General features: G+C 38.0%; 1 protein-coding gene across 5 annotated transcripts in view; it reads left to right on the top strand.

Annotated features, from left to right (window-relative positions):
• The window catches only part of scn8aa (sodium channel, voltage gated, type VIII, alpha subunit a), a 70,478-nt gene that overhangs the window by 13,417 nt on the left and 32,582 nt on the right, over positions 1–24,479 (top strand). For 3 of the 5 annotated variants that reach the window (XM_036592534.1, XM_036592532.1, XM_036592535.1), the window contains 5 exons: positions 12,800–12,918; positions 14,968–15,057; positions 15,682–15,810; positions 18,619–18,710; positions 23,930–24,151. In XM_036592534.1, coding sequence (XP_036448427.1) covers positions 12,800–12,918; positions 14,968–15,057; positions 15,682–15,810; positions 18,619–18,710; positions 23,930–24,151 — 652 coding nt within the window. Of the gene's footprint in view, positions 1–12,799; positions 12,919–14,967; positions 15,058–15,681; positions 15,811–18,302; positions 18,395–18,618; positions 18,711–23,929; positions 24,152–24,479 lie in introns of all 5 variants that reach the window. The other 2 variants (XM_036592536.1, XM_036592533.1) reach the window with 1 other exon arrangement.

Here is a 24,479-nt window from a genome sequence, read left to right as displayed (position 1 = left end):
TAAACTGGGCAGTCCTAATCTTTTGTAAGTTTTACCCTCAACAATCACAAGGCTGATGTGGTTTGTCCCACTCAAACAGCTTTAAACACACTTTGTTCCCCTATGATCTCCCCCTGAGAAATGTAGTAAGTGACAGCTAAAACCAAGCAAAAGCTCACCCCAGCGATCATAACTGAGTTGGCAAGCTGCCTCATCTGTCTGTCTGTCGTTTGTTATACAACTGGCAATGCCAGAATTTTGCCTGTGTGTGTATTTGAAAAGAGATCTGCATGAGATGGGAGTGTTGGACACAGGGATGTCAATCAACTGTGCTCATTAAAATATTAAGACCACGCCCAGACAGTTTGCAGATAGGCCTTCTAAGCAGGATTTTATCTTTTTTTAGATCTCCTTTTTATTTAAATTTTGCTGAATGTGTAATATAACAATTTTAATATCATACAGACGTTTTCAATATTTTGCCCTGTGCTCTGTGTGACTTAACTAGCATTACAAAAATGCAGTAACTCAACTTTTAAAGGTCTAAAAAGCTGCTAACATTGCATTTATTTTTGAAATTGGCTTTTTTCTACAACTTGGAATTTTGGGGTTTGAGTTTGTACACAGAAGTTGCGAGTCACATTGGTGGTATAATCTTAGGAATGTATAGATGGTGGAAATATAAGTCAGATGTTGAGATTTTGACACTTACCTTAAACAAGTCAGAAAACAGGTTAGCTAGCTTATCAATGTTGTGCTTGTTTTGTATGTAGATACAAAAATAATGTTGATTTATTCCTGCTTGCTAATCGATTCACCCATCTCACTTAAAAGAGTAGTTTGAAAGAGAATGATTTGTTCAGAAATGTACATTGATATTACACAAGTGCAGGAAAATGGCCACAGGGCTCTAACACTTTCCTCTTTGTACTCTATTCTCTCTCTTCAACTTATCATTATTCCCCTCATTCAGGAAGTCTCATTTTACAGCCCATCTCGCTTTCCATTTCTCCCTCCCTCCCTCCTTACTCTCTCCCTCTCTCTCCATGCTGAATGGGGGAGCATGGCAGTACAGAGTGGTGGATGTGCGAAGGCCCAAGTGTTTCTCTGATGCAACCTTTACCAAGTTCCTGAAATGCACTAAATCAGGGAGAAGGTTTCCGGTTTTGTGTAGGCCTGAGGAAACCACATCTCTCTTACTGTCAGAAACAGCTTTCTGCAGCCTTTGGTAAACATGCTGAAGAATATCACTGCAATTGGATTTACAGTACCACTCCAAAGTTTGGACACAACTACTCATACAGAGGTTTTTCTGATTTTTAGTGGTTTCCACATATTACAGTAGTAGTGAAGACCTCAAAACTCTGAAAGAACACATCTGGAATTATGTAGAGACCAAAAAGTGTTGAACAAATCAAACTTTTACCCACTTTTAGAGGCAACTGCCCTCCTTGCCTAAAGTAGCTTTATGCAGATTTGGCAGTCTCTCAAGCAGCTTCATGAAGAGCCACTTTCCATTTTCCATTAGCATCAATGTTACTGTTTGTATTTGTCTAATTTCATTTGCATTTAAAGGGTTAAACTGGAAAACCAAATTTTCCTTATCTTTTTTGAATAAAAGAGTGTGATAAAGGGTTTATAACTGTGTTGTTCATTCCACAGTCATTCCCCAGTTGAATTTTCTTTTGGGACATCATGAAAAAACAAATTATTTACATATTTCCACTTGTTCATTCTACAGCAGTTTAGCTGGAAAATAAAATGCAAGAAAAATGTAGGGTGTGGGTCCTTTAAACAAAAGCCTTTAGGTAAAATTTCTTTAAAATGATGTAAAATGCATGTTACAAACTGTGTAGATCTGGTACTAAAATAACCGCAAAATAAGAAATGAAAACAAATGAAAAGTAAGGAGTATTAATGTATTAGTGTATTAATGTGTCATCAGGAGCAGTTATTTAAAAAGATAAATACAAAGAGAAGCATAATAACTGGAAGAGCCCTCTCCCATGTTTTCTGTATTTTAGGAACGGTATTTGCAGAAGGCCAGTATCTGTAGATCTAAGATTAATATTAACAGACAGACACTCTGCTTTGAGGTCATTTAGAGCTTTTAAAACTGGTAAAAAAAAACTTTAAAATCTCTCCTAAAAGGCTGCAGCCACTGCAGTTATTTCTAAATGGTGATATGACTCTCTATTTTGTATCTGCGCTGTTGTGTTAAAGTTTTAGAGGATGTGTTGTGTTTTTAGAAGGTGTTCAGACAACGGCTTTTTAAATGCAAGGCGCTGCATCTTATGACTAAAAAGATGCACTTCTTAGGAGGTGGGTTACCGTATTTGACAAGTAGGTTCATAAAAAATAAAACTAGCTTTTTCACATTCTGATTGTTGTAATCTTTGTGTTGCACAGCTCTGAGTGTTCAACAAGAACAGCCAGAGCAAGCCTTTTTGTCTATGTTGGTGACTAGAGAGGAGGCATTCTTGATATTGTTTGGTCAGCTGTGGATTACAGATGGCGCTGGCGTTTCGCAGGCTAGAGGAGTGTTTTTCAGTTGTAGCACACATTTCCTCATAGACAGTAATGAAAAGAAATGAGCTAAACAGTTTGAAAAGGCATCATCTAAACACGTCCTTACTGCATGTTCACACTAGCAGGCAACAGATCGATAGGCAGCCAGTCATTTCCTTTTTACATTTTCTAGTCAGAAACTTGACACCGTATGAGCCCCCACGTGACTGCAAGAGCGGCCTCAAACAAAAGAGACAAACTTGAGGCGACATTAGTGACTTGTCATCTGTTAATGTAGATGTGCGGTCAGAAATTCTAGTAAACAGTGATCAGTTTGACTTGTGGCAAATGCATGAGCAAGTTCCTCTGCATTGCTATGAGATAAAAAGGCTAAACTTCAGCAATACTTCTCAAATGATAAAAAGCTACTTTAGTGACTGCGTTTACGTGCGGGATAAAACAGAGCCCTGAGCCTAAAATTACACCCAGGTTTTGTACTTCAGGTCTAGGGGCCTAGTTTCATACGTAGCACGTTTCTCTGAATTTTAGCACTGAGAATCAGTATTTCAGTGTTTTCTTGATTTTGTTTTAGAGAGTTTTTTGACATCCTCTGAGAAATATCTGATGCATAACTGTATAACAAGTAATAACAATGTACTCTGCAGCCTCACTGTTTAATATTCTTGTTTATCTGACCTGCTACGCTTCTGTAATCTCTGTTTGCCTTCTTTTTCTCTTTCCCTCCTGCTGTCCTCTACCCTGATTTCTTTCTCCTCCTTTGTGTTGTTCTCCTTGTGTCACCCTTCCACTCCTTCTTCCTCTCTCCTTTCCTCCCTCCGACCTTTGTTTTTTCCCCCACTGTGTGCTGTGTTTCTCATTTGTCTTGCACGTCAAGCACGAGTTCTAACAGATGAAACTCAACAGAAATGCTTATAGCAGCCTACACTTGGAAATTAGATCTTAACATTAGTCTATTGCATAATGTAGATGTTACTATACATTATTATGTGACCTGTGATGACAGCAGGAAAACAGTAAGGTTTTCTCCATATTACTCTGGGTCTTGATTTTGGTATTAAAATCAGTTCAGAGAGGAAGCACTTGTCAGACATAATGCATTAGTCCTCATGACCTTCAGAGTGCTGTAAAAAATGCCTGACCCTTTGCCCCCATCATGTCTTTTATTGATCATTTGTTTTTCTTGCTGTGAGCAGCAAGTACGTTTCCTCCACTTCCTCCTCACCAGCATGTTTCCGTTCTTTCCTGCTCCGATGAATATGCTGTATGCTTCTTTAAATAATTTAATATACAGTATGTTTCTAATATACTGCATGGTTTTTAATAATATGATATGCTGTATGCTTCTAATATAATAATAATTATAGAAAGATGGATACCGTCCGCCTTGTGATGGACCAGGGTGTTTCCTGCCTTCTGCCCAATGACTGCTGCAATAGGCTCCAGCACCCCCCAAGCGATCGAGGAGGATAAGCAGCTTAGATAATTTGTGTGTTTGTGTTTGTGTGTGTGTGTGTGTGTGTGGTCCCAGCCCTAAAAACTGATTGACGGGGGCTCCCGAGTGGCGCAACCATCTAAGCGTTGGCCCTATCATCAGGAGATCACAAGTTCGATCCCTGGCGATGCTACAGCCATCCGTAGCCAGGAGTCTAAGAGAGCACAACTGGCCTCCCTCTCTTTGGGTGGGTAGGATGGCCCCCCCCTCCCCCCATCACTCAACGCGATGCTAGTCAGTGCAGGCGTCTGTTAGCTGACGTAACAGATCTGGCGGTTGGCGCTTTCCTCTGAGCGCATTCAGCTGTCCAATGACGTTGCGTGAGTGGCAGTTCGAGAAGATGCGGTGGCTGGCTTCACAGGTCTCTGAGGAAGCCCGTGTTAGCCTTCACCCTCCTAGTGTTGATAGTATTGTGTGATTGAGGGAGTCCTAACTAGCAGGTGGAATTGGTGACGACTAAATTGGGGAGAAAATTGGGTTAAAATCACCTGATTGACTGAGCCGAAGTTGTTGTAAAATAGATAATATACTCCTATATTACCTTAGTTACCTTAGAAGAGAATAGGCAGTTTCTTGCCCGCAGAGAGCCACACCTCTCTCTGCATCTGTGTCTCTCTGCACATTCAGTCTACACGGCAGCTAACATAGACGGGAATGAGCTTCCCATGTGCAAACAGTGAGTGTGTTTACATGCACTTCATAATCCGACAACTGCAGAAAATTGTCAGTAATCTGATCAACACGTTTACATGCCCTTTACATGTAAAACTCTGGGTCTACATGAGTCAGGCAGTCATCATATTTCTGCTTTGCAAACAGCCAGTAAACTTACAGAAGAAGACGTGACGTAAACGTAACGTAAAACATCATGCCGCGGCTATTTTTTAAAACATCATGCCACTTTACCTGAAAATATGAACATACATCATTTAGAAGATGAAGAATATTTAAATTCTTTATTTCATGTTTGGTTTCAGCCACTCCAAAAGTGTTTTGGTGCCGTCTCACGGCAACGCTGCTTGCTTATTTCGGGTACAGCAGTCTCTCGGGTTTCTCAGTTCTCGCGCATGCACAGACTGAGAAATCCAAAAGAAATCAGAGTAAGAGTTTACATGCATTGAGAAATCAGATTACTGAGCTAAAATCCAGCTCTCTTTATCAGATTTCTTGATCGGATTTCTAGATAGGAGAATGGTGTTTACATGACCATTTGGATAATAAGTTATCTGCAGAAATCTGATTATGATCGGATTATTAAATGCATGTAAACACACTCAGTGTTGCTGAGAACGAATCAGCAATCAGCCTTGTTTGCTCCTCCTTTATTTTAATCTAAACAATTCAATTTGATTGTTTTGGTCTTATCACTGTAACCCAGATGGAGGCTGTGCACTGTGTGAGAGAAAAATAAGAAAGATATGACGCTTCTAACTTTCTCTCCAAGCGATCATTTTGCTAAATATATTTAAACAAATATAGCCGAAATCACAGCACAGCCGTTGTCTGTCAATTATGTGCGTGGTGATTTTATTGGATGACATTGCAGCTATAAAATCAGAATTTTAGCAGTGCAGATCAGCAGCTTGAAAATGGCTTGGAAGTGACTGCTAGTTAACGAGGTCTTAATTGGCTGCGTTTCAGTCACTATTTCATACTCGTCCTGTTGTCTGACAGAAACAGAAAAATATGAAAATGAGATCAGCTATATTGGGAGTTCGGCTGCGTTAAAATACCCTATATGTGAGCAGAGAGAGTAGCAGAGGAGCAACCAGATGTGAAGGGCTGACATCATCTGACAGTAGGCAGAATGCAAGTATGATGTCACAAATATGCTAATTAGCTCATGGAAAGTACTTGGCAACACTTTTATATGCACATCTAGGACGCCTCGCATAGGTTTCATTCTGTATTAATGCACTCACATAAACCACATTTTGTCAGATGAATGTTTTTTGTTTAAACTAAGTGGCTGATATCTTATTTTCTTAACAACTCGGCTAAAATATAGGAGACTAAACAGGCTAAAAGCAGATTAACCTGCTGCTCTGTTATTATTCAGTGTTAGACTTTGGAAGTATTTACTGAATGATTTACTGTAAAACTGCAAAAGAAGTAAAGAAAAAAACAAATGTGTGGCACCTTTAGGTTGATGCAGAAAGAAAATCGTATTGTGGTTCTAGCAGAAATTAGCATTATCATTGTATCGTTATCATCATCGTCATCTAACCTTTCATATTGGTTGAGCTATGTGTTGGCTGATATGGCGCCTCGAGTTGGTACTGTTTTAGTATTGCAGGCTTTGTCTCTCCACCCAGAAATCTTTCCTACCCCTCCTATTTTGTTTACGACTTTGTCTTTCCCTTCTGTTCCTTTTTTCCGTCTCTAATTCTTTCCTCCCTCCCTCTCTTCTTCTTGCTCATTGCTCTGTGTTCTCTCTCTCTCTCCCTCTTATTCTCTCTCTGTCTCTGCTGTTCCACTCTGAATTATGAAATTTTCAGTAGCTGTGTAGTCAGCCATGCATTACAAAGAGGAAACCTACATGCACTTATTCAGTGTGTGTGTGTGCACGCACATATGTGTGTGTGTGTGTGTGTGTGTGTGTGTGTGTTTGAAAGGCTCAGGATGAGTGGGTTTCTGCGCATACGTGTGTGGACATAAATGCATGGACCACATAATTGCCTCTCATGTTTCTCTGGCTGACTGAAAGCAGTGTGTTGGTGCTGGAGTTTGCCCTTCTGACCTCTTTCGTCCATTTCCTGCTGTAAGCATATCATCATAGAAAATGAGCATTGATCTCTAATCTGATCTAGTCTAATCTAACATGACTTTTTACATGTGTTCTCACACTCTTCCACACCCTTTCATGATGTTGTATGGGCCTGGACATCCTGTTGATTTTAGTGCTGGTTTCAGCATGCAGACAGCATGGTGGCCTGATTCAGTCTGACCCAAATAGCTCTCGTCTCCCTCAGTTTTCGGTCACACTTTCAGAGTGATATTTACTGAACTGCACTTTCCTAACCTATTTCCTTAACATGCCAGTGCCAGTCAAACGAACCTCAAATAAACTAGGCCTTTCGCTGCTGTTTGCCCCTTTGGAATGAGTCAGTCTGTTTCTGAAGTATAGGTCATTTCAGAGACAAAATGCTTACAGGAACAAAACAGGAAACATATTTCACAGAAAATTGCATAGAGGCCTTAGTAACTAAATATAAAATTCTTTTTTTCAGTATTTAGTGTGTCCACACATTGCCTTTCATTACAGCTTATTGCATGTTCAGGAGACCTGCTTTCAGTTTCAAACAAATCTGCAGGGATATTTTTTCACGCTTCCAAAGTTCAGGCTTAGAAGCTGGTTGCATTTTCTACTTCTCTCGATTGAAGTAATCTCAAACACATTCAGTGATGTTGAGATCTGGACTCAGGGTGTTCAGTCCATTGTTCTGAGAAGGCCAGCAGCTTCTTAGGTTTGATTAGCAAGTTTTTTTTTTGGTTGGGTAATTTACTACAGCATGACTAAGATTAAAATATAGAAATGTGTGAAAAACCCCCAATCATGATTTCTGTGATGCAGTATACCCCAAAAACTAAGAAAAAAAGACATTTCAGTGTCTTTTCATATAGACTATAAAATTAAATAAGAAAAACATTTTTCAGAATTACAGGAACATGAAAAGGGAAAAATAATTAAAAGAATGGATAATAATATAGGAAAATCCTCTTAACAGGTTATCATGTTAATACAAACACACTTATTCTTTTGCGCAAAGGCTTAACTAAGACAATGCTTAAAGAAAATGAGCAGGCTAAAGCTCTTACATCAGAGAAAGAGAGAGAAAGTGGTGGGGTGAGAACACATGGAGATGTCTTCCCCCTTAACACAGACTTGGCAAACCAGGTAAACCTTTATGCAAATTATATGTAAATTAGACAGTCTACACATACAATTGTTGATTTATCATTACAAATCAAAACTATTATAATGCAGACTTGGATAAGTTCAGAAACAAAACTGAACACTGTGTCATCAGTGAGATTCAGTCAACAAACATAGTGTTAGCAAGAGTCACTCACAGTCAGGCTGAAGGCCTTCAGTGTTCCCAAATGGTCACCTTTCAGCCAGTTCTACAATGATGAAAATATTCAGTTTCAACTCCTGTGCCATCGGCCGCCGCATTGTCTGGTAGAGTAGATTGGAGATAGGCTTAAACAAGTCCTTATCTCATTTAACAGCATCCTTCTCAAGGAGCATGTAACAGGCCTTACAGAGAAACAGAAGCCAGAAAACGTAGGTATTTTGAGAAATATGAGGTATGAGAAATATATTCTTCAGAAAAAATATTATCTGTTAAAAAGATTCAAATTTGTAATCTATATCCCTTAATTTTTTCTCAGTAAGAGTTTCTTGACAGCTACACATCCTTTTAGACCCATAGCACTGAGTTGTTTTCTCACAGTGGAAGGAAGGACAGAAACATCTGTGGATGTTTTCAGATCTGAAGCAGCTTTATTTTCTCCTCTCTCTCAAAGATGAAAGCTTTAAGTGCTGTTTATCTGATAGGGACAGTTTTGGTGGTCTACCAGGTCTTACAAGGTTGTTAGGATTCCCAATTTCTCTGTATCTTTTAATCACTTTTTGAACTTACAATTTTGAAAACTTTTCACTTATTTTCCTTTTACTTATTTAAGTAAGTGGATTATCTTACTTTATCTCCTCCTTGTTTTATGGAAAACCTCCTCAAAAAAACTGCTTGTACTTAATGGCCATTTTCATAAATGAAGGGTAGAATTTGACTTTTGCACATTACTCAATGATTAAGTACAGTGTGGCTGCATATTTACATTTGTACACAGGGTACAAACGTACATAAAGATGCTTACTACATACAAAATACATCAACAAAGCATGAAATGTTCTAAAATTAAATGTTTGTTTGTGTTATATATGTGTTGTGTCATGTATGATTAAGCACATTTTGCCTACACATTGGCGTTGCTGTCCATGGTGCTGAAGAAGGCCCTCTTCCACAGCTGGACTGAGGACTGGAACACAGTGAAAAGTGCAGGGTTGCCTATCACTTCTGCAAATGCACATAGCGCCCCATTAAACTTTGATGGCAGCCGCCATGTTTTATTTAAATAATTATGAGGCTATATCTGCCGCGAGGATGGAGAGCACCTCTTGCCTGGTTTGAATCCACCATGGCCTGCATCGTAAAAAGCAGTGGGAGCTGTTAAGCTGTTAAATACTCAGGACAAAAAATGGCTCCCTTTGTTTCAGAGCATAGATGTGAAAGTTGCAGAGTAGGTGCATCTGCTTAGAGTGAGAAGTTCAATTTGGCTGTCTGCATAAGCTTCATCTATGCTGTGCTTGTTCCCACTACTTTTTGAAATACCCTGTTTTGACTTTTTAGAATATGTCAGCTGGAGCTCAGAGAGGACATAGTCTGTTCTGTGCTAGCTGTGTAGTTATTAATGACAGTGGTCAGACTAGTGCTAGTTGTTAAGCTGCGGTTAAAATGTATTTCCTCAGCAGAGATGGGTTCTTACGTTATTGAAGTTTGTTCATGCGGGTAAATGAGTTTTTATATGCAGAGCACCAGTTGGCGTAGCTATTGCACTGTCGCAGCCCGCGCAGCACGCGCACTCAAACTCTCAGTTCAAATTCAAAATTCAACGGAAACTTTTAACGGTTAGCTGAACCGCTACAGCTGAGGAAAAAACCTTAGCGGTTTAGCTAGTTACGTTAGTTCATTTCTCTGTCGTTGTCACACTTTTTGTCAGGAAAAAAATATTTCGTTAGCATGAGCTATGTTAGCATCACTAACGTCAGGTAACGTTAATGTTAGGTCCTTGTGAATTCAACCAGCGCGGCTAAGGTTATCCTAGCAAAGTAACGTTAGCTTAAAACTGAAGGTAAGTTAAGTTATATTTTCGTTGTTGTGTTTGAAACAGGTTGGTGTAATAGCAAGCGAGTCTCAAATAAATTGAGTGGCAAGCTAGCATGTACCGTAACTTAACCTGTTTTCGCTTGGTAACAGTTAGTTTGCGTTAGCTTTTTTCTCAGTGTTAGCTAACCTAGAAGCCTCAGCGCCAGCTAGCTAGATAAACCAGCTGGTTCAGCCTGTTCTGTTTGGGATAAAGAAGAGAACTAAACCGAGTCCTTACTAAGTTACATCTAACGGTAACTGCGTTCTTTATATTATCAAGCCATCGTTAAAGTCATATTTAGGTTAACTAGCTAGTTAGCATGAGTAATAAAAGACTTGTGTAGTCGACAGCTAAAACGCTGAATGGCTTCGTGTGCTATTATCGAGTACTACTAACGTTACACCCGATCCGTTACTGTTGAGAAACCGGGAATTAACATAAACAATTCGTCTTTTGAACGTGTGGTCAGCGCAGCACCTTTTTGTTTTTCTAAAAGAGGAACAACTTGTTTAACTGTCGCGTAAATCTGTTTCTCCCTAATCTTTTCGACCCAGAGTGCCGCCCATAGCTGCATATAACCTGTCAGCGGCTTCAGTATTCATCCTCTGTCCATTAGTTCTCTAGGAGGTTATAACGTTGGGGCAGTCTGTGTAGAACATACTGGTGGTGTAACTTAGATCAGTTTGAATAGATTTTACTTGTTCAGGAAAGGACTCGACTCATCATAAATGCAGCACATTTCAACTCTATTAAGTTGGATTACATTATTTTTTGTGTAGTTCACAAAAGAGCTGAGCAATATGACAATATTTGTCATTATCGTGATAAATTACATCACAATCTGTCACAATAGGTTTTTTTGAGCATATCACATCAGTACTTCAAAAGCACTTTCTAAATGAATTTTTAATTGAGAAGAGAACATAGTTAATCATCTTTAGTTGGATTTAATGTAGCTCAGTGTGTGAAAAGATGAATACGATTAAGTGGATTCATATTTTTGATGGTATTTTTGAAATGTGGCACCACTTTGGCTGTTCTAACCTATCAGATGTCAGAAAAATATCATGACACATTATGTATCATAAAAAACTTCCCTGAAGTATCCTGATGTTACTTTTGGCCATATCGCCCAACTCTGGTTTAGGATTGTTTTAGCAATTTACAGCATGAAGATTATATGAAAGAGTATTATGAAGATTGGAATCCCAAGAAAACAATAGGCGACATCTGCATAAGGCTCTAGAAACACTGAAATGCATTAATCAGTAAACCATACTAAATTACCCAGCTGTTTCATATGTGTAGCACATGGGGGGTATTATTAATTGTACTTACTTCCCTTAAAGGAATTCACAGTCTGCAACATGAACGCTCATGCGATGAGACTGGACAGTAACACAAAGCAATTCAAAAACAATCGAAGTTGCACTCAGCACATTGGATTACTCTACTGATGCACAAATTAGCAGCTTGTATCATTTGATGTATCATTTTCCTCTCGTTATATAAAGTCATCTGCTATTCACATTTGCATATTTGGGGCATTTTTATAATTTCTCAAGCTGTCAGTGCTGTCTTGTTTCTGTCTGTCTATCTATCTATCTATCTATCTATCTATCTATCTATCTATCTGTCTATATCTATCCATCCATCCATCCATCTGTGTATTTGTTGTATTATATATTTAACTTTTTAAATCCGTTCTGTGTATGTTAAGCCTTTGATAATTAATGTTCAAGTCTACTGGTATGGTTGATGTCTTTGCTTATCATATCCTAGAAACCTGCGAGTATAAGGACTGCATCTCGGTCTTCCCTTCTGTAATAATTTTTTTCTTTTTGATCCCTAAGGAATCTCTGCTCTGTGTAAAATTAGGTGGTGTCAAGAGAGGAGTAACTGAATAATCTAGCTATGTAGATCGCATTAGCAGGCTTACAATGAAGAATAAAGAAGAAAAAAATGGCACAAACAACTGCTGAAACAGTTGTTACTGGCTAGTTAAGGCAGCTGGTTAAAGAAACATTAGCTTTGAGAAACTGTCATTTGTTTGTTGTAATGACTCAGGAAACAGACAAAATAAAAAACTACCAATTTTACATAAAGCCCATGAGGAGGAGCTGCTTTTGAGCCATCTGATAAACCTCCTTTGTATTATTTTGTTTACCGTTTATCTGTTGGAAGCAATTATTTTTAAAAGGATGTTGTTCAACATGATTCTAGGATGTATTTTCATTGACTGTTTATCAACCTTGTTTCATGAAGTTGGAGTGCCTGGACTTGAAACTTGGCGGCCGAGTTTGCTGTGTCAAGTAATCCTAAGAACGAGCTATTGAGTGTTTGCTGATTTGTGATGAAAACTGCCTTTTACTTACTATCAAAGTCCAGTAGCACACATGTAGCGGTTACTCTGCTCTGACATGCATAGGTGTCATTTAATTGCAGTTCTTTGGTACTTTTAGAATAAAATGGGATCCAGCCCTTTATCAGGAACCCTTGGCGATTTGTGAATAGCACTCTGACATATTTATTTTCATTGTTGTTTTGTTGTTTTTTTTGTCATTTATCTCCCAGTGCCTAAATGTGTTTCTAGAAGCTGTGTATGAGTCTTTTCTGTGCATATTGTCTGCTTGCTATGAATTTTACTCTGACGTTTTGTTTTCACCACTTGAAAATTGCAACTGTAACAACTCTTCCATAAAACAGTCTGATGATAATGTTGTTTAAAATGTTGAAACTGTGACTAATAAGGTTTTTATATGAAACTAATCTAAGCCTCTCTTTCTCTCATGTTCTCTGTGTGTGTGTGTGTGTGTCTTCTGTCTACCTTTCTTTCTTTTCCCCTGCCCCTCTTTTTTCTCTTTGCAGACATTTATAGTGCTCAACAGAGGGAAAACAATCTTCCGCTTTAGTGCCACACCGTCGTTGTACATGATAAGTCCTTTTAATATTGTTAGGCGAATAGCTATTAAAATTTTGATACATTCATATCCTTTTCAAACTGCTTTTGCATGTGAGAAATGTGAAATGTCCTGTGCTTTTTTCCTGCTGTCTCATAAATGCTGTCTCTCAAGCTTGAGACTAATGATACTGCCAGTAAGACTGCAGTGCATATAATGGTTAGGGATCTTATATCAGGCTAATGATTACTAACTGGCAAGAGTGAGTGAGTCAGTCATTCGTTCTGTGGAGGAATGTAATGGCATGCGCATTTGAGGGCTGCCATCTTGAGAACTGAAAGAGGGGAAAGGGGCAGAGGCACCCTAGGGCCGTGTTTTGGTACTCTGCATTTGCATTTGGCATGTTGATAAAACAGAATCAGCAGTGATAGGTCAGCAACTCTTCATAGTTTTTAAGGAGCACATACAGCATCTTTGTCTGCATTACTCTTTGAAATGTGAGGAATGGCTGGTAATTCTCAGTCACGGAAATTGCCTTAAAATTATGGTTTGGACAAAAATCAAATGAACACAATTTTCCCCTTATCCCAAATACAGTCATCAGTTAAGACATGTTTGCTTCTTCAAACCTGCTTAAAACATCACACACTTCCTTCAGACTGTTGTAAAATTGTTAAGTAATCTCAAATAGACATGCTTATGTGTTTTCTGGCAGGTTATGGCACGCTGTTTATGTTTATGTACATACTGTTATCTATAAAATAGACAAAAACATGGAAAACATTCTGGCTTCAGGATGCCTGAAATTGCTGCTTTTAGCTATGTAACATTCTTTTGAACATTTTTATATGGTGTCAGAAATTGTGTACGATTTTAATTTTTGGGTAAACCATCACTGTAAATGTGCTGTATCTGCTTTTATTACGCTTGCACATCTGCTAAACACTGCAGTATCCCTGTAAGTGATCAGTAGATCTTTGAGTTATGTGTAATTAGTGTGGCAGGTTAACCGAGCCCCTCCAATGAAAAATCATTTATTAATCTATTCCACCTTTTTTTTTGATGATTGCTTATTTTGTTTGCTATTTTATTTTTTACATTAAAAGCCAGACTTTGCTTTGATTACATTTTAGTGACCCCATTATTTTAAATACAGGGCATCCAACAGTGCCTCCAACAGTGCCATACCATGCTTATGTGATTTGTACAAAAAAATGTCACATATACTGTTTTTTTGTCATGACGGCTCAGCCATTGTGAAAGTTGTGTGATTATAAAGTAGCTTTATACCTTTTAACCAGATAGTGAAGTGAACATTAACTTGATTTGTTTCGTACGTGCCGTAAACTCTCAGAAAAAAAAGGTACTAAACAGTACTTTTTACGTACAAAAACTGTCTCTGGGGTGGTACCCTCAAGGGTACGTTTCAAGAAACAGAATTGCCTCTATTTTGTTCCAGTTCTTGGTTTTAACTGTTCTTAAGGTTTTTGTAAGTCCTGTTTTGACTTCACCCGTTTTCTTATATTTTACTGCTTAAAATGTAAAGAATATGTGCACCTTTACCCCAGAAAATAAAATATACATTTTAAAGCTCATTTAAGGTGCACAATTTTATCTTATGTCCTTGGTGGACAAAATATGTCTGTGCAGTACCCTTTTTTCTGTCTGTATTTGAAGAGAATTTTTAAATTTTTGAAATAATTGGGCTTTTAAACTGAAGTGGGCAAGCTTTTTGTCCATTGTAGTTTTGCTGTAGTTTACTTCTAAGCGAGAATGACTGGTGCTTTCGTTAACCACCCAATTGATGTAACCACAGTAGATTCTCAGTAGGTCTTCTGAAGAGTGAAATGCTGTTCTATGGTGTTAAATCCTAAAACATGATAGTCCTAGATGGCATTACCAATGCAGTAGTCTGTTGGGAATCTAAGGAACTAAAATCACCTCTGCCCTTTTCTCACATAATTGATCATTTCTTTATTCAGAATAAAATAAAGAATTTACACATTTTTACAGTATATAATCTAATTTGAGTTGTAAAATATGTTGCTGTGATATGGCTAACATTAATTGTTGGAATGTTTCTAACAGTATGTCTTTCTCTGCTGATATGGTGCAGTTTCCTTAACTCTTTTGCACTTTATTCAGCATGATCATCATGTGTACCATTTTGACCAACTGTGTATTCATGACATTTAGTAATCCTCCCGAGTGGTCCAAACAAGTAGAGTAAGTACACATTCCCCACTGCATGCACCCATTTTGACTGCAAAAAGGCATGCTTTTTAATACGTATTTAAAAAATAGGCCAGTTGAACACAAAATGTGTTGGTGTAAGTGTATGTAAGATTGTGTGCACTAAATGTCTTTTTTAACCTACGATACCTTTAGCTTAAAAAGCTACACAGCTCCTATATTTCAGCAACATGCATGTTGTACTTTTGCATGTTTTGGCTTAGGATTGCAGTCCAACCAACATACTTTCACTTTCTCATTGCTCTTATTAATCAATGAACGATGCACATTACCACACCAGCCTGTCATCTGCTGCAGTAGAGGAGGAGGATAGAGTGCCATTGTGTGTCTTATTATAGCCGTCATATCAAAACCTCATAAATCCATTATTTTTTCTCTTTTACCATTTGATAACACCAGCTGCCATTTACATAGTGCAAACGTTTCATGCAAAAAGGACCAACAGAACTGGAAGTTACCATTTCGGAGAAATGAGGTTTTGTTATGACATTGACAACATGCCAGCATATGGTTCCTTGCTTGCTTTATTACTAGGGTGATTAGTCTGCCTATTATACCCACAACCACTTTCCTCTTGCTTTCTCATCTTGTACTTAGGTACACATTCACGGGCATTTATACATTCGAATCAGCTGTAAAAATCATTGCCCGTGGATTCTGTATAGATGACTTCACATTCCTAAGAGATCCATGGAACTGGCTGGATTTCATGGTCATTTCAATGGCGTAAGTATCTTCTTGCAAACACCTCTGCTACCTTCATAAAGGCATATTGTAGTACTTGTAGCAGCAGCAGGGTCAGAAAAAATATTTTTTATTCCGAGATTGTTGTAAAAAGAGCAAAATATGTATACAACCCTGTTTCCAAAAAAGTTAGGGTGCTGTGCAAAAATGTAAATAAAAACAGAATACAATAATGAGCAAATCAATAAAACTGTATATTTTATTTATATTAATACAAAGACCACATATCAAATGTTGAAATTAAGACATTTTATTGTTTTTTAAAAAAAATAAAAAGCTTCAAAAAAGTTGGGACAGGGCAACGAAAGACTGGTAAAGTTGTGTAATGCTAAAAAAACATGTGGTGGTTAATTGGCAACAGGTCAGTAACATGATTGAGTATAAAAAGAGCATCCCAGAGAGGCTGAGTCTTTTAGAAGTAAAGATGGGAGGGGGTTCACCAATAGGGCAAATAGTGCAGAGAACTTGGAGATTTCATTATCTATGGTACACAGAAGTGTCATTAGAAGATTTAGAGAATCCAGAGAAATCTCTGTTTGCGTGGGACAAGGGCGAAAACCAATACTGGCTTGCTGTGATCTTCGGGCCCTCAGACGGCACTGTATGACAAAATTCTGCAGTGGAAATCACGGAATGGGCACAGGAACACTCCCGAAAATCATTGTCTGCGAGCACAGTGCGACGCTGCATCCACAAATGTAAGTTAAAACTCCAGATGAAGTCTTTTTCAGGGAAGGCCTTACTTATTACTTAGTTACAACAAGGGCCTGCCTGCCAGACCTGTCTCCTGTGACAAAGGAGACCCCAAACTGTTGAGCAGCTGAAACCCTATATCAAGCAAAAATGGTGAAACATGGTAAAATCACTTTAAAAACTACAGCGATTACAGGGTGTTGTTAAAGGAAGAGCTGATGCATCCCAACTTTTTTGGAATGTGTTGTTTTCATCAAATTCAAAATGGATATATTTTTCAAAAAACAATACATTTCAACATTTGACATGTTGTCTTTGTACTATTTTCAATTAAATATACAATTTTCATGATTTGCATATCATTGCATTCTGTTTTTATTTACATTTTGCACAGCATCCTAATTTTTTTATGGAAACGGGGTTGTATATTAATATATTACTAGTTACTATACTAATAATTGTTACTAATACATATTTTCAATGTATTTCTAGATATGTTTATATATTTAAGTCATTTTGTTTTACTGTTTGTTTGACATTCAGTTTTGCTTGTTTCAAGATATAATGCTTTAAGGAATTAAAAATATCCGACAGTGCAGTAAGATAATGTTACTTAATAAGACTGCTTAAACGCATATTGTAACGTAATTTATATATATATTAATAGATATCTTTATATTGCTCAGCCCTACTGTTAAGTATATTTAAGATGGTTTACTTGCCAAGCAGTAATTGTTTTACAGTGTGAGAACAGGTTATGATGATGTTACTTCATTCAGAACCCTCTAGCAGTTTAAGCACATGTCTAAAGAATTGTCTTTCTCTGTCTCGCTCTGTCTCTTTGTCTGTTTATTTCTCTCTGAGCTACTTTCTCCTTCTGCCATCTCATCTGTCATTTTTTCTTTCTCTTCAATGTGCAAGGCATGTACCTGTCTTCTGTTGCTGGCCCTGAATGCTCATGCTTTTTTCTCTCTGCTCCTCTAAGACTGTTCACCTTGAAAATGTTCCAGCAAGACTGTGTTTAGTGCAATTCACTGGCAGCTCCTGGGAAGCCCATATAGTTAACACACTTTGTCACGTTAACACTTTCTATCTCTAGCTTTCTCTTTTTTCTCCTGAAGTCCTGATTACTCAGCCAACATGCCCGCAAAAAATTGATTGCATTTAATTTTAAATTTTGATAACTGAAGTTCAGAATGGTTGTAGCATTACTGACCCTAGAAACTCCTAATAAGTTCTGTTTGAGCTGGAATAGTTTTGCCTGGGGAGGTGCTGTAATGTAAGTCGCAGGTTCTGTGTTTTAATTCTAATTTAATTCTAATCTACAGTGTTTTTATTTTAACAGCCTGACAGCAAAGGTTTAGTGAGTGGGCTTCTGAAATTAGCTGAACCTGGAGCTCCCTCAGTAATAGCAGTCCAGTTTGAACTAACCTCATGCTAATGGAATAACAAAACTTGCTAATAGACCCAGGTGTCTGTTATTAAGTGTTGCACCTTTGGCGTAACACTAACGTGAACACCTGGGCTTTGGCATTTCAGTCCAAGCTTTCTGAGGAAATTTGGATAAATTACACACTTTATCACAGTGATGGTCGAGCCAAATGCCACAAATTACACAACCTTCTCTGGTAAAACTAATCCAACTCGAATAGCACTTTAGTTCTGTTCTCTTACAAAAAGCCCAAAGAATTACCAACAGTTACATTTGATGTATGGATATGGACATCAGCCATATTCTGTCATGACCATGTCTCTGTGTAACTTTGATTTGATTATTGCAGGTATATAACAGAGTTTGTAAACCTAGGCAATGTCTCAGCTCTGCGCACGTTCAGAGTGCTGAGGGCATTGAAAACTATTTCTGTAATCCCAGGTAAGAATGTGTGTGACTGGGAGGGGCCGGGTCGGTGTTAGGTGTGTGTGCGTGTGTGTACGTACGTGTGTGTTTTTTTCTTTTCCTTTTCCTTTCTTTCCCCCCTCTCCGTGGACAGGCTCTGTGAGTGGCGTAGCTCCTGGTCCGGTGGCGTGGTAGTGGTGTTCTTGCTGTGTTTGTGGTGGTCATTTTTGGTGTCTGTGTGTGATCCTCCCTTATTTCAGATATGTAACAGAGTTTGTGGACCTGGGGAATGTATCTGCGCTGAGAACGTTCAGAGTTCTCCGAGCATTGAAAACTATCTCTGTCATTCCAGGTGAGGCCTAATTTAAACACTGAGGCTGAGTTTTTCTGTTTGACTCGTTTGTATTTCCTTTACGTTTCATTTTAGTGTTATTATTTTAGCAGAGGTTAATTTGGAGACAAACATTTACTTTGCTTTTTTTTAACCTCTAAAATGATCAAAAATGGTACTTACACATTTTTGATAGGCTTTGCAGTCTACTATTCAAATGTGATTACAGTCGTGTAGTATCAGCACTCCCTTTTATTCTAAAGAACATACCCTATCTCATAGAGTGTCTTGGCGCAACAATAGAGACCCAGAACCTCTGTAACAGTTGAACTTGTCTTATCGGCTCCTGTATGATGAACTGGGATTGATTTTATAGAAATTAAACACAGCCAACTCAAATATGTTGATTTGTCAGTTTATATTTTGGTGAGAAGCTTCATGCCATTGTAGATTGAAGTGAAGAAATATCAGAGCTGGTTCTATGAATATTAACCAGTGTGAAGAACTGTAACCATACAGAGTGATCCGAAATTCCATCCTACTGTACAAAGCAGAGGTGGCTCTTGGAGTGTTAGAAGCAAAAGTAAACCTTTTATGTTTTAAGATCTGACTCTTATGACGTATTTCAAGAATTTGAAGAGTTTATACGAACATTGAGAAAAGACATGGAATATACTTTTCAGAGTATAGAGTTTAGAATACTTTTATCATACCATCTTTAGTATCTTTAGATGAAAATTTCAGTAGCCTTCAGCGAACTCCCAAAGAAAATACCTCTTACTTATTTATGAAGACTGCCAAGCCTAGTTTGTGATATATTTTATGCTGCATGATGCTTTGGAAGACACTTGCTTTTATAATATTAGCCTACTAAGAGCTTGGCCGACTTATTTATTTGAATTTTTGTCTCTTTTATTTCACGTTTTTATTTACTTTATTTGCAATGAAATCCCAACATGAAATGCACCTGGAAATGAAAGCAAAAAAGCTGCAAAAATACTTTCAGATAACTGTTAAAATTGATTTCTTTTGTTCTTCTTATTATAAGCAAGGTTATAAAGTGCTAAATATAATGACTAGTACATGTACTAAATTTTATGTTATGTGAGGTTTTCTCAAACAACAGATAGAGCCATCCAAAACCCACTTGCCAGTCAACAGTATTTTAAAGTCAACCTGAAATGAAAATTGATCTTTTTTACCTTGTTAGTTTGTGTCTCTTGTTATTTTTAGCACAATTCAATTCATCATGTATTATTGGAAAGACAAAAGTCTTTTTGCCCTGTAATCTTCCATCAGAATTTAATGACTTTTGTTCGTCTGTAAACGTCTTCTGATTTTTGGCTATGTCATCATGTGCCAGTGGGTGGGGAAACATTGTAATAACCAATAGTATGTTTCCCCTCCTCCAACTATCAACAAAGAGACCCTCCCGTTATATCATGTTTAATTTGATAATCTGTCACTGTATGGATGGAAAATGAGCCATGATTCCCATTGACTTTAAGAAACTTTTAAGGGACTTTTAGAGGACTATAGATGCTAAACCACAGAAATATTGTTTGTATATTCAGCTGTGGTAATGGCTAAGGATTTTCTTTTGGTTTGAGTGAAGTAAAAAGGGCTTGCTGGGTATAGGCCAGTGCAGTTGTAGTGAGATTTTGATAAGCTATTGTCCAATGGAGCCACATGAGACTTCAACATTGGACTGCGTTCGTTCAGCCTTAGAGTTTAAATGACCTGCATGTGATCCCCACCCCCTTCTTACGTGCCTGCTCCTCTCTCCTTCTGTCATGGCCCTCTTGGTGTGCTGCAGTATTTATAGATTAATGGATGTCAGGATCTTCTCTGTCTTATGGGGAGTCCCCTCTTTATTGCTAAGGTTATTTCTTTTAAGGATAGTCCTGAAACCTCTCCTTTCACAACACTGGAATCTGACCATAGCCCAAGTGTGTGTTTGGATAACCTGATTCATGTATTTGCTGACTATTATGAGTTCAAAGGAGTGAAATAAGTGGCTTTCCACTAGGGCTGGTCTGAACAGTATTTTACAGGCTTTGAATACTTGAATATTAAAGAACTTTTTAACCCGTAAAAACAATAATATTTACATTTCATAATTAAACGTAATTGTCTGTAATTAAACAAATAAGTCTGTAACATTCAAGTAAAGAGACATATAAGTCTGATTATAATTTTACTTACCTAGAAAGCAACCATTATATAGAAGTGCAAGACATAAATTTGCAAAAACCTTTGTTTAGCAATAGTTTAGCTGGTACACGTGATGTATAGGCAAATACGATTCCATTGCGATTGAAGTAACTTCAATAAGCCAACATAAATGTCATTCAGAACTGAAGACTAAGCAACTAATTTCATTGCTTTATACTAAATTAGTATATATTTACACCCTTTTACAGCTTACGGGCAGACTGCCATCTCTGTATGTTTCAGTCTCTCAGCTCCATGGCAGCTAAACAAGTGACTGGGGACAAGCTCAACTTCTTTAACTGAATACTGTTTACAGCCAAAGCCGTAGACAAACAAATTAATGTGCATTTGGCTGTTTCACTTTGTTTAAATGTTGTTTGCCATTTTTGCTGCAGTCTTTCAATGAAAAGGGGTGGTCTTTCAAAAACATAGGGAGAAGTTTGGCTGTGTTCAGCATTTAGCTAACTTCACGTTAGCTAAATGCTGACGTATGACGTTATTTTTTATTGCCTAATATCACGTCCATTGTTAAATAATTACCATTTTCCCCAGTTTTGTGATAAATATCTTTTCACTCGAACAGTGATACATAGCCTCTAGCTTATGAAAATTGTCAAAAATCCACAAGTATGTTCTAAAATTTTGGTGGGGTCTAATGGGTTAACAGAAGATGAAGCTTCTGAATACTAACATACAAATACCTAGTAAATACCTACATAACACACAAATACATCAGAAATACACACATAAAATTCACATTATTCAGACCAGCCCTACCTCGCTCACTTTGACACAGACTGCACGGTTTACTCTGTCTCCTGATTGAGCAGGGAAAGAGATGGCTCCCAAACAGTTTCTGTGTAATGTTGTGTCAATGTATTGATTATAGTACATGATTATTGTTGACTTTATTGTTCTGTGTGTATGTGGTATTTCTCAATGTATAAAGGAGGTCTGGGCATGATTATAGCAATTGGCTTAAATGTTGAAAACCTTAGCTAACCATCTATCAGTGATAAGTGCTCTCGAACAGAATATTAGGCTTCTGTATGTGTGCTTCTGTCACCAACTACACTGTAAAAAATGTTTGTCTGTTTTAGGTTGTTTTTTTGTACAATTCACATTCTGATTTCCACTGTAATTTATCAGTATTTCTAAGCTTGCATGGGATAGTGAGTAGCAGTGTCTACTGTAACTGCAACAGAGGGGTCAAACAAGATTATGAGCGAGAACTGTACTGCTATTGTGAGCTGATAGTGTAATGAAGCTGAAACAAATAATTGTAACTTATTAATTATAATGAGTGTTACAATGTATGTATATCTGTCTATCTATTAGGGGTGTAAATCGCAAGATTCATCACGATACGACCTTACATCGATTATTTTAGCCAACGATGCGATAATCTTCGATACTTTGAAATTTGCCACGATGCGATTCGGTTCGGTACTGGCTGTTTCGATGCGGTTCCGCACAATCTGTTATATTTCTATGAACTCACAAATGCTATTTCATTTGCAAGGACATGCGGCCCTACAGTGGAGTAGAACATGAAGGCTGTCATGAAATTCCGCACACGCTGGAGCCGAAATACAACATTCCCTCTCGAAAACACTTCAGTGAAAGCTGCATATCTAAACAGTATCAAGATGTACAAGATGACATTAAACAAGAGCTAATGGGTGCAGGGCGAGTCGCAATCACAACAGATGGCTGCACGTCGTGTACAGCCGAAGCGTATGTAACCATAACCTGTCATTTCATTGACGCTGACTAAAAGAGAAGCAGAAGTTACTTGGAGTTCCAGAACACAAGCTAAAACAGGACGTGATAACTCGCTGCTATAGTTCATTCGACATGTTGGAGCGATTTTTGGAACAGCAAGCTGCAGATGTAATACTCCTCACTCTTTCGGAAGTGTGACTCAATTTTTGAGGATAAATGGTGGTCAACAGCGATGCGGGTGCGGGAGTCTCTCTCGTGTTCAAGCCATCGGCTTCAACAACACCATGCCGCCGTTTTAGGTGAACTGACAAGTTTGTGGTGTTACCCGAGTACCTTAATTCACACTTACATTCTTTGCAAACACAAAGGTCTGATATGTTTCCACACCCATGACTTGTAATCGACGGGAGAGTGTATAACTCCGTTTTCTTCGCTGCTACTGCTCGGACGACTGGCAGATGGCTCCTGCCTTGTTAGCTGTTAAACACAAGTATGTATTTGGCAGACTGCAACATGCCGCCCCCTACAGCTTAAGAGGAGCGTAGCGCACAAAGAGGAATTATGCAGATAATGTTTGAACGCGCGTGCATCGATGTTTATGCGTCGCATCGATGCACCGGATCGTTTGCTGTTTGGGTCGATGCATCGATACAGATCGATGTATTGTTACATACCTACTATCTATATATCTATATATACATATTGTTTGTAACAATAGTGATTTTATGTGTAGTACTCTATTTTGTCTAACACCTATTGGACAACATTAGCCATTAGTTACTTTATTCATAAGGAATATGTCATTTTTTAAGGAAATGCTTGTGAAGATGTACAGAAGATACCATAAAACAGATTTTTCATTTGCATTAAAGGAAGTATGTGTAATTTTTAAAGATAAATCTGTAAATGAACAGAATATTCCACATATGAAGTGAGGAAGTGTTTCTCTTCATATAAAGAATATGTGCCATTTTTTAAAATAATTTTCCATTGATGCAGTGAAGGAACTGTTAGTTAAAAAAAAACACAGTTTGTATTTTAATTAAATATTTTTTTACAGTATAGTTTGGAGTTGAAATAACTTGTATAAAATTGGCTGCACCATTCAGCTGTTCCAAAATCCTCTACTGATACCTCTTATCTCCTTATCATGCCTTGAGATTCCTTTTATCCACATCTGGCAGGTGATCACACATACAACGACCTATGTTCCTCTTTGTGCTTGTATGTGTGTATATGTATGCGTGTGCATATGTGTGTGTGCGTGTGCCTGTGTGTGTGTGTTTTGCACCACATCCCAGGTCTGAAGACCATTGTTGGAGCCTTGATCCAGTCAGTGAAGAAGCTGTCAGATGTGATGATCCTCACTGTATTCTGCCTCAGCGTGTTTGCCCTAATCGGCCTGCAGCTCTTCATGGGGAACCTGCGGCAGAAGTGCGTCATCTGGCCCATCAACATTACCGAATCCTACCAAGGCAATGGCAGCCGCGGCTTCGACTGGGATGAATACATCAAGAATGAGAGTGAGCAGCATCCTAAACATTGCCACAGCGTGAACACACTCTCACACAGTGCATGCGCTTACACGTCTGACCTTCAAAGTGTCATGTATTAGCAGACTGATGCTCTGTAGTGATTGAGCATATTTCTCAGAACAAACTACCATATAGAAAATGAAACAATTTGAGAAAACGGATGTTGCTGTCCATTCATGATTTGTTGCTGGTTGATAGTTTTATATGTTGGAAAATCTCAGTCTAATTTGGATTTTTGTATTTGTCTGAAATCAGATTTGCCTTGTTCAGACTAGCTTATTTCATTTGTCTGGATCTCTAATGAAGCAGATCTGGG

This window comes from Colossoma macropomum, unplaced genomic scaffold (assembly GCF_904425465.1).
Source record: "Colossoma macropomum unplaced genomic scaffold, Colossoma_macropomum, whole genome shotgun sequence".
Lineage (NCBI taxonomy): Eukaryota > Metazoa > Chordata > Actinopteri > Characiformes > Serrasalmidae > Colossoma > Colossoma macropomum.
Note: the sequence above shows the minus strand (reverse complement) of the source record. Positions and strands in the feature narration are given on the sequence as shown.